Below are 16,997 nucleotides of genomic sequence, written 5' to 3'. Positions count from 1 at the left end.
CATACGCACGAGAAGAAAAAAACTGGTCCTGGTTTTCTCTTTTTGTTGTCACAGTGACTTGGTGTGTTGGTGTGATTGACACCTCTATTTTATTTCCACACAAAGATTTTGATTTTTAAGACGTTAAAAAGTTTTGAAAGATTCGGTGTCGGAGTGAAAAAGCCGCGAGGATGTCAAAAAAATGGCAAATTGTAAAGATTTTATACAAAAAGTGAACGCTGTTTGGTTTTAAGTTCGCCCCTTGCGGGTTGTAAGGTACACGCACAAGTCAAACTCTACCTGGGGGTTTGTGGCCAATCTTTGGCTCTCTCTCCCCGCCGCACGGTGTGTGCAGGTGGCTACGGCAAATAACAAAACAAGTCGGGATAAAAACCGCCCACGGGACTTCTTAGCAAGAGTTTGGGATCAAGCCACGGCGGCCGAGCTGCTAAGGAGAAAAGTAAAGAAAGCAAAATAAAAGAACTATGAGCAATTGCATGCAACGGTTGGCTATCAAGACCTTGTATTGGTTTTATAGTCTAACAGCACCTGGTATATATCCCTCTATAGTCTATGGTTGAAAATCCTAACTGATGAGGGTAGACCGTCATACTAGGTAGATGTACTGTGGTCTCTGGAGGGAGTACAGCAAAGTAGAAGGGGAGAGGGGGCCTGGGATTGGGATAAGCCGACCCCGCGGTCATTTTTGCAGAAGTTAATTGGCCAAGATTGGTCTCCCTTGAGGAGCTGAGGCCCTTAATGCCCCTGGCATGGGATTACCCGCACCTTCTTCTGAGGATTCGCTTGGGAGGAAAAAATCAAATTCAGGCGTCACAATGAGGACTTACAGAGTCTTAAGAAGGGCTTCAAAGAGCTTGCGAGACCTTAGAGAAGTTGTGTTTGTACGCCCTCAACGGTCATACAACTGAATACAAGATTTAAGACAGCTTTACCTTTTTTACTCGGAGAGAGCAAACAGTTAAAAAAAATAATGAAAAGGTAGTATATAGACCAAATTTACATTGAATGTATAATAATATTAAATCCATGTTAACTTGAGTGCTTATCACAAGGGGGCGCTATTCGAGAACGCTTTCACAAATAATTTCGTTAATTGGGGGGGGGGGGGGGGTCGTACGCGAAGCTTCACCCATTTAAGGGAAACGACCTGTAAAACAATGTGATTTTATACCCTTTATCGACAATAGGCTGACTAGAAGCCGAATCATTAAACTATAGCGTATCAACCTCATCCGATAGTACAGAGATCGGAAAACAAACCCAATAGCTCTGGTGGAGGAATTGAATTATATACCATTGTAAAATATTTGAAATCAACTTTACAATGCCTAGCTACGTGCCAGAAGTTTGATTAAAGCAAGAGTTACTGAATACCTGTGATCCTATGTAAACACTACTCGTCATGTTATCCATCTCTTCAGAATCTCGTATTTGACGAGAAGCTGAGAGTGAAGAATCTGAAGAGACCTCGTAACATCTTCAAAAGAGATTTATTTACCCTCACCTCCACTCAAGGATATAGCTCAGTCCTCGTCCAGTCAATCCTTGCAACACCTGTTGAGCTTGTACGGGTTCACAAGACAAAGACCTCACAAAAAAGCCCTACCCACATTAAAGTATGTACCAACACCCTCAAATATTACATGTATAGTACTTTTAGACTTTTGATGCTCTTCAAAGCAGAAGACCGCGCTGATTTTTATTTTCTGGTTTCTTTTCAGCTATTTTATGATTGGTAAACATTCATTGTTTATTCACCCAACTTACAGCCTCGTGCATTGGGTTGCTTGTGATGGATGAAAAAAACATAATACGATTTCAGTGTACCTGAGTTTTGACTTGAAGGCATTTTTATTCATAGTCGATCTGCTGTTAGCCAAGAAAGAGCCCCCAACAAACCTTATTAATTTTTGTCAAATTCCCATTAAGCGAGGAACTACTTTTCCGCTACATCAGTCTCGAAACAAAATTAACCGGATTTTGCTGTAAACCGATCTTAATGGATGACCACCTATCACCTAAAGCCCTTAATAACACCAGTTTCCTGGCTCAACAGTTTCATCCTTAACACCAATAAGTGTTCATCCATTAACCCCTCTTCATTTATCCAAATGCCTTTTCCACGTTTCTCTTTGTTTGAAACACGCATCTCAACCACTTGCAGATGTTTTTACCTATGTACCGCGACCCTTTTTATGAAGGACCCTCCTCTCAATCGGTTAGGTACAGAAGCCTTTTAAAGACAGGATTAAAAGTCATGTCTAGATCTCTTCAAGAGGTTCTGTTCTCCCGCACGATTTATCACCATCATTCTTTATAGTCTTTTACACCCAACCCTGTCTCAACTCTCTGTGGGACCAACATAAGCTCTTCGGTTGCAAGGAGGCAGTCGACTCCACTCTGTAGTCCAGGTGCTTTTTCTTCTTGGGCCAATCCCATCAAAGCCTATTGGATTGACCAAGGGGATTACACGATACCAAGGGGCGGTAGATTAAAGAAGAGGCCGCCCAAAAGAAGATCTTTTGTCTTCTTGTTGAAATTCTGAAGTGGGATTTGAAATCACTCGAGTCAAGGGGTGACAAACTATTGACTCATTTGTAAGATTTGAATCATGACGTCAACAAACACCAGGAATGTTGAGATGTACAATCGATACGTGACAGTGTAAACTGTAGGCCCTAGTGGGTCCACACGACATCAATAAATAGCAGTCTATAAAGAAGGTAAAATCAGTCAGTATCTTATTCATTTTTTATTTTGAAAATGGTTTTATTACCAAATAACACAATCCATTGACATTTTTGTGACATCGTTATAAAAAACAACCTAGTCTTTGCTAGATGTAATACTTGTATGTTTTAATAGTAGCCACTACCCAGGTAACCGAGTTTATCCGAAGTATCACCCTTGCAGACGTTCAATTGAAATTCCTTTGCAAAAATTGCATAAATCTGATAAATTCACATTGACCCAACCCCTTTTCAATTTTCACAAGGTTTGTTAAATTTTAATCTGCAAACACCCAGCAATAAATGCACATCTTTGATTGTAATAGCGCCCTCTGTTGACATTCGCTATTAAATTCTCCCATGCAGTGGTAAACACTATGATAAAATTTATTTCTTTTGTGTGGAAATAAATCCAATAGAATTATGGCAAATAGAATCTGAATATTTATTTAAAACAAAGGCCAAGTCTTTCATCTCTGTAATGGCAATTCCATGACAATCTAAAGGTGCAGGGAGTCCAATAAGTATCCTGTAACTTGCATGCCTGAATGTATTTATTTCAAACTGACTGTCACACATTTTTAGGAAAACCTATACAGCCTTCATATTTATAGAAAGCAAGCTTTTGAAATAGCTTTACTGACCAGTATTATCGTCGAGCATACCTCTTCTAGTTCAAAAACCATTTCTTTTGAAGATCGGAGTTGTTTTTTAAACATAAACAAAACATATTCATTTTGATTGAAGACGAGTTAGGAAACATTGATCGGTTTCTTTCATAAATCATTGTCTCTATACTCTTCCAAATCTGTCCTGATCACCACTCACTGCATCAGTGATAAACTATTATCCAAGAGACAATGCATCTGGTAACATAACGAACAAGAAGTGAACAGAGCTGTGGTTGAAGGCAGTTAAACTTGTAATGCACCTCTTGATGTGGATCGTTTTATCAACAAAATATCAAGTAGATAATTTGCCACTTGGATGCTTTAACAGTCATTAGATGAATACAGACTTCTCATTAGACAACCATTCCTCTTGCTTCGTCAGCTTTCTCGGCCTCCAATGCTTCCTTGATTATTGCTTCCCTCTCTATAAAGTATTTCTTGAACCATTCTATGTGCTCATGTTTCTGCTCCACTGTGAGGTATGGATTCTTACTTAACCCAACACAAACCAATTCCATAAAGTTAATAATTGGTTCAATCTGAGGAAGATCTTCAAGAAGATGGTCGAAAAAAACATGCTCATGAAAACCAATTGCTTGCTCCTCCTCAAGACCTGAAACACAGAAAAGAAAATTTAAACAAATATCAAGTAGTTTTGAGGTATAATCAGGAATATTAAGTCACAGAAGTTGTGTTTAATCTATCATTTCACTACAGCATAACCACTCTAAGATCTACCAGTCAGCCAAGTCCCATGTTTCCAGCTGCGACAATTGAAACTCATACTTTCAATCTTAAGAATTTCATTTCAATAATATTGTCGTATTTTAAAGGGAAGGTACATGTTTGGTAATTACTCAAAACAAATATTAACTTAAAAACTGACTTGGTAACGAGCATTGGAGAGCTGTTGATAGTATAAAACATTGTGGAAAATGACTCCCTCTGAAGTAACGTAGTTTTTGAGAAAGAGGTAATTTCTCACTAAAATAATAAAAGACTGGCTAGGATGGGATACACCAAGTGAGAACACTGGTCTTTGACAATTACCAAACATGTACAATGTACCTTCCCTTTAATCTCATTCCTAGGCACAGGATGTGCTTTATCAGACAATATCAACTGCATTCTCACAAAATGATTCAAAATTTACTAAAGCACTTGATGGTAATCCACAGAAACTACCACATAAAGGTTATTATCATTATTACCCACCTTGTTCATTATTGATTGGATAATGCCATAACTTCCCCTCTTCTGTCCATTTGATCATTTCCTCAAATCCATGGCTTATTGTGGAGTACGACAAAGCCCTCAGTTTCTTCTTTTCCTCCTTATCCCAGAGTGTCAGGACATCATTCTCTGGGTCAACTAACACTGTCAATAAAATACATGTATACACAAATACTGTTGTTAAGAGGATGGGTAGCACCAGGATAGTTGAACATTAATGTTACATCTTCATTGTGGAATTGATTAAAAGTGTTATCTCTCTGATTTATGGTAATGTGCCGTGTGGCTTTTGTGTATCTTGCCTTATTGCCTCAGTGTACAAATACTAACCTTGTGTCTTAGAAGCTTTATCAGAAGATACTTTGAATAGGTTCAGTCTCTGACGGTCAAATAATGTTCTCCTATGGAAAGACAAGCACATTCATAATCATTTACATGTAAATCGTCATTGATTCTGTATTCATCAGTAATAGGAGTTTAACCCTTTGTATGTCAACAACAAGATGGATTAATCTTATTGTGTCTAAATTTATAGACAAAGGCAAGATGTCAGATGTGTTGTTTTTTTCCTTTTATACTAAAGCTCTTACATCTGTTGCCGTTTATATGGCTCTGGTTTCTCACTTCGTCTTGAATCATCTCCAAACTGGTTTCCTAACATCTCTGTAAGTGCTCTCTCATCACTCGCTGTATGTTCCACTTTCTTTCGTAGGGTTGCTTGCTTCTGAACTTTGATCCCCGATAGAATTGAACTGTACAAGAAGCAGAGAAATAACAGTCATCTGTGAATGGTAAGTGCCGGAAATTAAAAGCGTTGTGACAGAAAATTGTAGAATTACAAAAGACTAACCAGGTGGTAGTTATTCATTTATGCTGAAGGTACTTAGTAACTTCCTGAAGTGAAGCTATACCAAATTTATTCCCTAACCCTAATGCAGAAGGGGTTAGTGAAGCAACAGAGTGTGGCCTTTTGAGAATGACCTGACCAATCACAAAGTTGAGGAACCCTTCCTTCACTCCATGTGTAACCTCAATGTTTTACAATCAACATACCTAACTGCATCTAGGTCCCCAAGTTGACCAGCTTCAGTGGCTTCATCATGCCTTCGTAGCTGTTTCAGTAAATCGGACTCAACAACTTCCTTCTCTGGGAAAATCTCGGCTACTTTTGTAACAGTCTCCAGCACCATTTTCTTAATGATCTCCGGACTGAGAGAGGTGAAGGGAAAAACATGCAAATATAATAGAAAGTACACCAATGTTAGATACAAGAGAGCTGATTGGCAGTACTGAATTTATCTTGATAAAAAACTACACTGAACCGAACAATACATAATTGTAAATTCCAACACTGGTAAAATGTTCAATGTGGCAGCAGACTTACCGATGAATTTTCAATGTTTACACAGTTTGAAGCATTTGAAGAACAACTAATTACCATGGTAAGTCTGCTGCCACCTGGTGCCCCTTAAACCTTTCATTCAATTCCAAAAGTGCAACAGCATCGGTGGTTACCTTTGAATGTCATCACTTGTGCTGTCTCTTTCATCAGCTTTCTTCTCCTTCAGCTGAAGAAAATCGGCTGCAGCTGACCTTAACCTTGGTGACCTCCCGACCTTTGAATCTAAATTCTTCATAACCTTTAACCCTGTGAGGGTGCTAAGGAGTTTGTCAGCTGAAAGATGACTCTTTGGTGGAGTCTTTGGTGAGGACTCACTACTATTGCTTTCCCCGTTTTCTTTAGGCGAGTCGAGCCTGCCAGTTGTTGTCTGTACACATCTGGAGATGTTAAATCTTGCCAAAATCAAAGGCCTGAAAATAAAACAAAATTGCAAACACTACAATTACATTTTACTTTATAATAATCAAAATAAAATCAGTCTGGGTGATGGCTTTTTGTTAATAAAGAAGTCTGTTAATAAAGTGATTGGGCAATTCCAACACCTAGCATAAAGGCATCTCGTGAAAATAACATTTCTTTATCCTTCCCACCGGAGGCTAAAAATTTACAGGGGGAGGGGACCTTATTTAATGTCGCTACTAATCTTTAGTGTCGCTAATATTAATCTATTAGTTTCAGGAGTAGACCTAAGAATTGGTCCATATGCTGGGACGCTTATAGTCCCAGCCCCGACCTGCCTGGGTGGCGGAACCACAAAATTGAAATGATAATAAATGATATAAATAATCAGTGATTATCACACTCATTGAGTCAATCATCTCTATTTTAAGATTAGTGTTGTTTACTGAATGTGTTAAACAATAAACTTGGTTAACAACATGGTCATGGACTCCCTAATGGACTCATGGCCATGGGTGGTTAAACAATCTAACTCTACTCTAGTAACAAGTTGCGATAACGGTGGGAGGAGGGTTACGTTATCGCATCTGCTCATGTAGTTTTCCCGTTTGCTTACTTATCATTTATATTTGTTTTTTGTGAAGCGCTTAGAAACTTATTTTTAGTAAAGCGCTATATATAAATGTAATTATTATTATTATTATTATTATGTACTATTACTAAACTAAAAAAAGTACTATCCAGTATCCGTCCATGATATCACAATAATTCTTCCCGAGCTGAGGCTGTATCAACTATCACTAGAATTACGATTGATTGTGAGTGAGTAGCCATGGGTACACCAAAGCAATTTTTTATTGTGTAAGACACGTACTTTAGACTTTATTTTTAACCACTTGACTCTCTGAGATGATATTGCTTGGTGCCGAGTTTGTTAGTCAATAAAAGGCAGGTGCCGAGTTTGTATGGTGCCGAGTGGGTGCTGAGTTTGCAAGGTGCCGAGTTTGCAAGGTGCCGAGTTTGCAGGTGCCGAGTTTGCAAGGTGCCGAAGTCACCGGTACTCCCCTCACCCCCCTGCGCGAGCTCTAGACTACAGATTTAAATCGTCGCACCTATCAAGAGTAAGTTCTCACATAAATTAGGGGTTGTGATTAAAAAGCACTTACTCGTGTTTAACACCGTAGATCAGAGGAATTCTCCGCCAAATTCTGCTCATTTTGCTAGATTTTTCGGGCAGAGCACACACAAGACTGTAGTGATAGATACCAGACCACCACTGTAGAGAAAACCAACAACAAAAAATGTGGCCCGAACCAGACTAGATTGTAGTATTTATGCCACCTTTTATCTTTAAAATGTTTAAATAAATTGATAATTTAAAATGTATTCATAAATATTGTTTGAATAATCTACATGTAATAATTGATTTTTATCTATGACACTAATTTAAATAAAAAATAAAAAAAAAATACTTTCAGAGGAATGTATTTTAAAATAAAACGAAAGAGGCTAAAATTAAAATGGCGACGTCCATAAAGAAGGAAGTTGAACTGAAAAGATACGTCTGTCAAAAAATCATGCCGAAATTACTTTTATTCGAAGTATTTTTCGTTCTGATACGCCTCGGATGTACAGAGGGAGACCTCATCAACACTTCAGAGACTTTTAATACGCCTGGTGCACTTTATGAAGGAAGTTACCTTCAAAATAGTACGGGATACAAAACTGCTGCGTATGCGGTTCAGCGCGCACAAAATCAGGATGGACTGAAAATCCACACCGAGGTCGAGGAGATTGAGAAACATTTCATCCCTGTTTTGGACGAAGATTGTCTACAAATGTTACAGGAATATGCAAGTGTGTCATCACGCGTTGTCTACTGTGCTCTCGCATTTTCCAAGCCAGTGCTATTTTGTGAAACTTGTGTCGACGTATTTATAGAAGCTGAACAAAAATTCAAGGAGATAGAACGGGTGAGAAATAAAGACTACATTTTTTAGGAATAGGAAGGATAGGGCAAGTGAAATTGGTGACTGTTTCAATGTTTGTGCCTGGAGGATATTGTCTATGGTACGGTATAGAGAAGAGCTTGAGTTGTTCAAATTTGTGGGTGCTCCTTTTTTGTCAACATTAAATTATATAAAAAGTAAAATTGCTTTGAATTTGTTGTATATTTCTCGAGCCATTTCTTGCTTTTTAAGTCAACTGTTTCTAGTGTTTGTTATTGACTCGCGTTGCATTTATGTCATTATTTTTAAATTTAAAAACATAGTTAAGACAACATTAAGTTCAATGGCATTTGATTGTGACAATTCCACAATAATATTGTTTGTTCTGCTAATCTATTCTAATCTTTGGTGCATTAATTTTGTAAAAACTTAATACAAATGTCACTATGTTGGAGATGAACTACATTATGTAATTGTTAATATTACTTGTCTTGAAAAAGAACAATTTAGTTTATTTATTTTACTGTCAAACTAAATTGGTGGGTGTTGTGTGGGTTACTTTTTATTTCAAGTAGGGGGCCATTAAGACATGGAGTTCTTCAATGCCGTTGTGTAGATTAAATAAAATGGAATTCTCACTTTACCCTTTTTCTTATAATAAATCTTGTGTCCTCAATCTAGATGTCAACATGTGATGAACCATTGCTGAGATCTGATCGAGTGCAAATACTTAGAGAGACTCATGAGTTTTTAAGAGAACTGTGGGACAAGGGCAGCTGTAAAAGTAAGAATAATTTTTGTCCAGTTTCCCCCCTAGTTGCGATAACGTAACCCTCCTACCGACAGCGAAGCCGGAGGGTCCGGAGGAGGGTTATGTTATCGCAACTTTTTCCCCCTTCTTTATAAGTGTCATTGGATACCCTGTTTGTTTGTTTTTTCATCAGTTATAATTTAATAATTTTATTGTTATGTGCTGATATGTTTACAAAAAAATCAAAAAGTGAAAGAAAGTTAGTTTATATTAATAATCATCATGCATGCAAATGTTCAGGTGATTTATTTGCCAAAGTAAACTGAGAAACTCTGGTTGTGTCCTGTGCAGTTTTCTCTTTTTGTCTGAATAATAATGTGATTTGAAACTGCACAATGATTGTAATTTGTTGTCTTATATCATAGACTGCTTCAAAAACATCAGCTCCTGTGAGAAGAAAAAACCACCATCAGGGTGCCAAGTGAGAGACGGCGTTGTGGAGTTCCAAAAGCACATCAACGACACACTTGCCTGCTTTGATAAAGCATCAGCTGTAAGTGTCTTGGAGGATTGAGATTCTCAAAATGATTTTCCAAACATGTCCACATGTTTTTTTTTTTAATAACACACATGTCTGCAATATCCATGTTTTTATTTTAATAACAAACATGTCTGCGTGTAGGTGTGTGTGGTGGTGATTGACTATCGCACAATTATTGTACAATTTTTATATGTAGTTTTTTTTTGCCTAATACTGTTTATAAGTAAGTCTACTTGTAAAAAAGTCGGTTCATAATTTGAGCTAATGGTCGTCTTGTATAAAAGATGCAATTATTGAAATGATATTTTCCCTTTATCTTTTGTTAACAGAGTGGTGAGAATGTTTGCATTAATTGTTCTGTTGTTTACCGGAATCTGTGCAAATTCTTCTCCTCCATGGGTGGTGTTGAAGATATCTGCATAGATTGTGTTGAACAGGTAGGCAAGAAACATCTTTTATCTTATTTTACTTTCTCCAAAGAGACAGATAAAAAAGAAATATATTTAAAGACAGTGGACAACTTTGGTAATTGTCAAAGACCAGTCTTCTCACTAGGTATATCTCAACATATGCATAAAATAACAAACCTTGACCAAATTGAGCTCGATTGGTCATCAAAGTTGGGAGATGTCAGAAAAACTGTGTAAGAAAAAACACCCTTGTCACAGGAAGTTGTTAGCTTTCAGATGCTTGATTTCAAGACCTCAAATTCTAAATCTGAGGTCTGGAAATCAAATACGTGGAAAATTACTTCTTACTCAAAAAAGTATGTCACTTCAGAGGGAGCCGTTTCTTAGAATGTTTATACTATCAACCTCTCCACATTACTCTTTACCAAATGAGGTTTCACGCTAATAATTATTTTGAGTAATTACCAATAGTGTCCACTGCCTTTAATACACCTTTCTTTGATTTTCACCAGATGAACAGTACAAGAAAGGTATGGAGTACAATCTACAACTGCACTAATGCAGACAGAGACATTGTGTCTGTTGTTTCCATCAGCGTGTTTTTCTGCTCGCTGCCTATCTTCTTCTACATTGGGTCAAAAGTACATACCACAAAAACTGAACTCAAATTGATGAAATGTGAGTATTGGAGAGAAAAATATACCCCATCCACTCTTGTATTGCATTTGCTATCACTTTCAACCCCTTGATTTGTAATTTTACTCATTCAACTTGACTAGATGTTTTAGGTTGATCTGAAAGTACTGACTAACACTCACCACTTCCTTTCCCCCATACCAGCCCATCCCATTCCAGCCCATCCCATACCAGCCCAAATGTCTGTTACTTTACAATTATGCATAATGTTGCAGTTACTTTAACAACTTCACCTTAACCTTTTTCTGTATTATTTCCCAAAAGTTGTTGCTCAAAAATGTCAATCTTTGAGAAATATTAACTTTCACATAAAATAGTCACACTACTATTAATATATTTGTCATATATAGTTATTAACAATTATTAAAAATGATCACATGTTCTTGAATATGTGACTCTCAATGATGATGTATCTCTTGATCATGATTTATGCCTTGTCTTAAATCTGCAGTAAATCGAATGAACAAACCTCATGACACGAGGCAGAGCCTTCCAACACTACCAGAACATGGCGAGGACTTCCTTACGGATTACAGAACATAACTAGAGTCAAAGGAGTTTTATCATTCTAAATTTTGGTGTCATAAGAAAGAGCGATTTATGGGAAACTGGTGTTGCTCGCACATACGTCATTGCACACCTAGAATTTGTTTTACTTTACATAGACACAACGAATTGGTTAACTAAATGTTTTTCTCAAGTTCACTTAATTCCACGAACAGTTTATAAAAGCTATTCAATTTTGGCGAAATTGATAACCTATCACTTCTGGCAAAATGAAACTAGGATTTGAAATTGTATATGGTAGAAATACAACCATAACACAAGAGATTTTTGTCAATTTCTGTAAACCTTACTTCAGAATGATGAAAAGATTAATAATTATATTTTTATCAGTGTTTTGATGAAATTTAAACCAGATTTTATGTAATAGTTTGCTCTGTTACCATCTCTCATAAATGTGTGCTGTACCCTCTTCAAACATTATTTGCTATGATGCTTCAATGGCAAATTATGACAATATGTGTACCTGTAAGCCTCGATTTTGAAAGGACAAGTGCACCAAGGCAATTTCTCCCTACCTGGTATATGGCACCCTTTGAGGAAATTGTAAATTTCAACTGGATTATTTCAATGGCACCAAGGCAATGACCAGGGGGTATGGAGGCAATCCCCTGCGTGAATTATCAGCCATGTTTTTATTTAAGTGCAATTACCAGTAATAAAATAACTCGCATCCAAATTTGATCTCTTTGTACATATGTAATTTTGTTTTATTTCACCCATTCTTTTACATTGTATATGCAAAATTTACACATTTGTACAGGCTTATAAAATAAATGGTGATTACTGATATGAAAACACAATTGCAAGACAAAACTATTGTTATTTATTAACGTGTATTCGCCACCTCTGAAACCTACCCAGTGTTTTAATGGTTGATCTAATTGATTGCTCTTTTAATTCTGATTGCATTAGATTTTCTCTCATAAGGAGAAACCCATCAATCATTGTATTGGTTACCATGAAAGTGAATCCACTAAATAAACACTCCGTCTTCAGACTGTTGCTACTAACGTTGTCATCAGATTACAAGTCTGCAAAGTATTATAATGTTGGAACAATTAATTTTGAATGACATTTACCAAACATTCTCGACATTCTCAATTTCTAAAAAATATACACTTGCTGTACATGTACTCTATATACATTTATCTTGTAGAACAAGTTTATTTCAAATTTCGAATTATACCTAATAAGAATGATTCAGTTTTATTTGTTTCTGAAAGGGAAACAGTGATAAGTTCATACTAGGGACCAGTCTCCAATTGTTATTTTGACAAACTTTGATCAAACCAGGGAAAAGCAACCAATCATTACTGTTTTCTAGTCGACATTTTGAAGGAACAAAGCATGTTTTCTACAAATATTAATAGAATAATTAGTTCAATATAAAAGGATCTGTTAAACGGTCCTTGATGGTGAATATCAAGACTAAAATCACGCTATGTACAAGTTCATTGAATATTCCTTTACAGCACGAAACAGTCCAGATATTAGTAGTGTTTGCGTTTCACTGTTGACCCTTTCTTGCAATCATTTATGTAATCTTGAACTGTAATTGCTTAATCAAAAGTTACCAAACTAATGTTAAAACATTCTCACATCAACAAACTTGCTCGACCTATATTCTTGGATAAGTTAACAAAATAAAAATACAATACATTAATTTATTAGAAGAGTAAACAGATGACAAAACCTTGCATAGAAAAGTAGAAAACAAGATACTTACAGCATGAATACTAAAACAAAATTATAGTCAGCTTTTTAAAACATGAACATTGGTCACTAACACTTAAGATTAATTACAACATCGTTTTTACATATCCCTTGTAGATGAGCTTTTGGTCCCTGTTGAGAGGTAAATGAACCTTGACATGAAATAACACATCTGTGAAGATCAATCAAAGCGCCAAGTACTGATTTGTTCTTTTACTTGAACTAAAAATTGACAAGATACACTTGAACATTTCATTCCACACTGCGCAAGAATCTCAACAATCTCAAAGTTGTAATTTGACAATCAGTCAGACTGGTTGAAAACAAATTTACAGGTTCATCCTTGCTAGAATACTTGGTCAGCAAGAAGCAATCCTGTCTGTTTGACCTTTGACCTCAGCATTGTTCAATTAGCATCTTCTGAGTGTCTGCTCTTTTTCAATCGGGCCTCTAGCCTGAAATAAATGATAAGAACATAAAAGGAATTATTAAAGAAATAAACCTAGAAATGGCATCACTTTTCAACCTAAGCAGAGTCTTTCTCAAAGGCTAAATGACAACACAACAGAAAACGTCAGGTGGAATAGATGGATTGCACGTGACGTCATACTCCACCATCTTTGATGAAAAGTTCATTTTGTGAAAGGCTATCATTGGCCGAGAGTTATGTGTAGCCCATATGCACATGCACTTTTCAATAATTGTTGTTTATCATCAATAATGGCGGTCAATGACGCTAGGTGCAATCCATCTATTGTTTGTAATCGAGTGAAAAGCAAGGAGTAGAGAGGAGACAGGCAAATGATAATCATAACAACCTTCTTCAAGAAGGGGGATTTCTACAGATATGAGATGCAACTCACCGATGTCTGCTTTTGTTTTTCCTTTTCTTGTGGCCATGTGAACTGCGATGTGTCTTGCCCACATGATTTGATGTATTTCCTCCCGCATTATTCATGTGTTTCTCTGCATCACCTTCATTCTTACCATCCATTTCGGATTTGGAGGATGATGCTGAGGCATCTCGACTACTCTGCATCTCATGCAATTCTCCTGGTAAGGAGACAAGTTCGGAAATTACAACAAAATATAATGAAATGAAATACAAAATCTTGGAAGTCACCACTTCAGTATATAAACCAGGAATACAGAACATGTTAATTGGTCATGTGAGTAATATTTGCAAGAAGAAGAGAAGGTGAAACAAAACAAAACAGCACAAGGATAACAGTTTTAACAATTTTCAACTACAAAGAATATAACAAGCAACAGCTATATATATGTACATAAATTGAACATGTAACTTGTGTCACAAAAGAGCCAGGATAGGCTGCACAGCTCAGTAGAAGCAAACAGATCTGACAATTAATAGAGATTGTGCTGTACAATAAAAAAAACGAAGTTAATATGAATGAAGAAAGGTAGCAAATAACAAAACTTGCTACAATGTAGTTCAAGTTGTAGTTTTTTGGGGGGTATAATTCTTGGTTTTATGTTGCATCTTGCCTGCCAAGAAATGCACTGGAACGCACAAGGTCACTCATTATGTAAACAAGATTAAACAGGCATTGTGCAACAAGTTTGTAAACAAACATTTCAAAAATCTCCTACAAAAAGAAAAAAGAGATCAACATGCAAAAACTAATGAAGGAATTCACTACAAATAACATGTACACCAATTACAGAGTTATCAATAGAATTGGTCAAACTTGATGGCAAAAAATAAAATGCTACGGAACTCGTCATGCAACAAAACTTTCAAGAAACTAAAAACACAACAGGAAATACTTGAGTCGTCTCACCATCAGTGGGAGTAGAAAGAGAAGAAGTAGATTGGGAAGACGACTGTGATGGTTGAGAGGGTGATGGCTCTATATAAGGGTCACCAAAGGGTTAAAGGTCATGGTTTAATAACTCATTGGATGATGATAAAACTTCTCAATCACACAAGATTAATACAAGTTTTTTTTTTATATAGCTCGAGATGTCATTGCTTGTCCTCCTCTTTTAAAGTTATTGACAATGTAAATAATAAATGCAATAATGGATCTAGCAATATTATAGTTATGTAAATAAGGTTTTTGATTGAACTTACTTTTGTCAGGCATTTGCTGTGAATCTGACAAACCGAGGCAGCCCTGTTGGGATTAAAAATTAAAATCCAATGAAATAACTCTTAATTTGTTTGTCTCGATAAAACAAAATATTCAAAAGTTAGTTAAAAAATCAATGGCTTTTCTCAAACGAGATACATGATCATTCATGTATTTTGTGTTGACCAAACCATACAATATTACCTCCCTGCGAAAATAAGATAAGTAACATTGTTTTTCCCTGACTGACGCTTACATGGGATGTAATGGATGACTTTGAGAAGAGTCTATCAGCTTCTTTGAACTTCCGATTTCTCTTGTCCGTCTTGCTGTTTGTGTTTCTACATCATAATGAAAACAATACATCCTAATTTATTTCTTTTATTTATTTATTGATATCCAACAGCGGAAAGCCGCCACTTACAGGAATCGTTAAAAACTATGTAAAAATATAAATTTAAATATGAATATAAATACAACAATATATAACATTAAAAATTGATAAAAACATTATTATAAGTAGACAAAAATAGTACACCGAAACCCACATCAAACAGACCAGGGAATACCAACAAGTACACAAACACACATCGGACATTAAAACAAACACATGAAGATATACACATATCATAACTTATAAATACTATTGTGGATTTCCTGTGCCTCTGACACTTGGCTTCATGGAGCTCAATGCTGTCTGTTTAGCATATTTACACAAACACAATGATTGAACAGTTCTAAAAGATAATTGCCAATTCTTTTATCAAAATTCAGTCAAAAATTTAGTTATACTAGGGAAAAGGAGATTATCTTTAGTCCTTGTTCTCATTTGAAGATAAAATATTGATAATCTGAAGAATGATTATGCAATTTCTTGAGTTGGCCTTACTTATTAGTTAGGTAGCGATCCCATCCTCTAATGATATTACCATAGAGGGCAGTATCTTCAAGGTAACTGCCCTCAAAAGCGTAGATCTGTCTCTCAAGGTTAGCAAGCGTCTCCTGTCAATAAAACAAAACAAATAAAACATAATTAATCAACTCATTACTTTATCTTCAAATTAATTAGGTGATAATAAGCACAAAGAGTTTCGGTGAATCAACGAACGCATTTAAGCATTTAATAAATAAAAACAAGGAATTTTAAGATAGAAAAAAAGTTATGCAAATGATGGACATTTTTATTTTTAATCACACTTTTGTGTTATTTTTGTATAAAAAACTCAATTAATTAGCATCTGATCACCAACAATGTAAATATTGTCAAAACAAACGATTGAGTTTGACATTTAATCATAAATATGAGTTTTTGTCAGTTAATGAAACATTTTATATGAAATTTTCGACAAAACATCCCTTTTCCACCAGCAAGTTGATTTAGTCGCCAACAGAGGGCGCTATAGTAATTTTTATATTTCGATCGGATTCTCTATAATTATATTTTATTTGGTTTTCTTTCCTATTACTTGAACTGATATTACATTTATAACTATAAATAAGTAGGTTTTAAACAACTCTGTCGGCTCATGGTATTGTAATCTTGTAGTAAACTCTGGGGATAACATTTTTATGGAATTTTATGTTCGATTGACGTCACATACGCAATTTACGCTGCAAAATCACCCGCCACAATTCCGTACAAAAAGTAACGATTTCACAAGTCAGCGGTGCACAAAGAACTATACAACCACCATTTGAACACAATATAGGTTACAAGTAACACATAGAAATCGGTTCATACCGCAATTTCGGCTCTCCTTTTCACCAATTCGGCTAATTCTGCTCTCGTATCGGTTTGCACCGGCAAAGCTTTGGACGACATTTTGCCCGGGTTCCCGGATGC

General features: G+C 36.1%; 3 protein-coding genes across 4 annotated transcripts; 1 reads left to right on the top strand and 2 right to left on the bottom strand.

Moving 5' to 3' along the window:
• Positions 1-2,739: 2,739 nt before the first annotated feature.
• LOC117297053 (28S ribosomal protein S31, mitochondrial-like) lies at positions 2,740-7,697 on the bottom strand. The gene is made up of 7 exons (XM_033780177.1): positions 7,601-7,697; positions 6,149-6,445; positions 5,687-5,842; positions 5,224-5,385; positions 4,964-5,034; positions 4,616-4,777; positions 2,740-4,013 (listed from the first exon to the last, which is right to left on the bottom strand). The coding sequence occupies exons 1-7, from the start codon at positions 7,648-7,650 to the stop codon at positions 3,754-3,756; spliced, it is 1,158 nt and encodes a 385-aa protein (XP_033636068.1). The 5' UTR covers positions 7,651-7,697; the 3' UTR covers positions 2,740-3,753.
• Positions 7,698-7,964: 267 nt separating this feature from the next.
• On the top strand, positions 7,965-13,024 carry LOC117296395 (osteopetrosis-associated transmembrane protein 1-like). Its single transcript, XM_033779298.1, has 6 exons — positions 7,965-8,407; positions 9,065-9,167; positions 9,560-9,687; positions 10,005-10,112; positions 10,598-10,763; positions 11,233-13,024. Exons 1-6 carry the CDS (start codon positions 8,012-8,014, stop codon positions 11,322-11,324), a joined length of 993 nt encoding a protein of 330 aa, XP_033635189.1. The 5' UTR covers positions 7,965-8,011; the 3' UTR covers positions 11,325-13,024.
• Positions 13,025-13,443: 419 nt separating this feature from the next.
• Positions 13,444-16,996, bottom strand: LOC117296396 (chromatin modification-related protein MEAF6-like). 2 transcript variants are annotated; one of them, XM_033779299.1, is made up of 7 exons: positions 16,896-16,996; positions 16,044-16,156; positions 15,411-15,495; positions 15,157-15,199; positions 14,864-14,932; positions 13,925-14,114; positions 13,444-13,516 (listed from the first exon to the last, which is right to left on the bottom strand). In XM_033779299.1, the coding sequence occupies exons 1-7, from the start codon at positions 16,974-16,976 to the stop codon at positions 13,468-13,470; spliced, it is 630 nt and encodes a 209-aa protein (XP_033635190.1). In that variant the 5' UTR covers positions 16,977-16,996; the 3' UTR covers positions 13,444-13,467. The 2 variants fall into 2 exon arrangements, with proteins under 2 accessions (XP_033635190.1, XP_033635191.1); XM_033779300.1 differs by lacking the exon at positions 14,864-14,932.
• Position 16,997: the final 1 nt, after the last annotated feature.

The sequence above is a fragment of the Asterias rubens genome, chromosome 11, assembly GCF_902459465.1.
Source record: "Asterias rubens chromosome 11, eAstRub1.3, whole genome shotgun sequence".
In the NCBI taxonomy this organism is placed as follows: Eukaryota; Metazoa; Echinodermata; class Asteroidea; order Forcipulatida; family Asteriidae; genus Asterias; species Asterias rubens.
The sequence above is the reverse complement of the archived record's forward strand: the minus strand, read 5'-3'. Positions and strand labels throughout refer to the sequence as shown.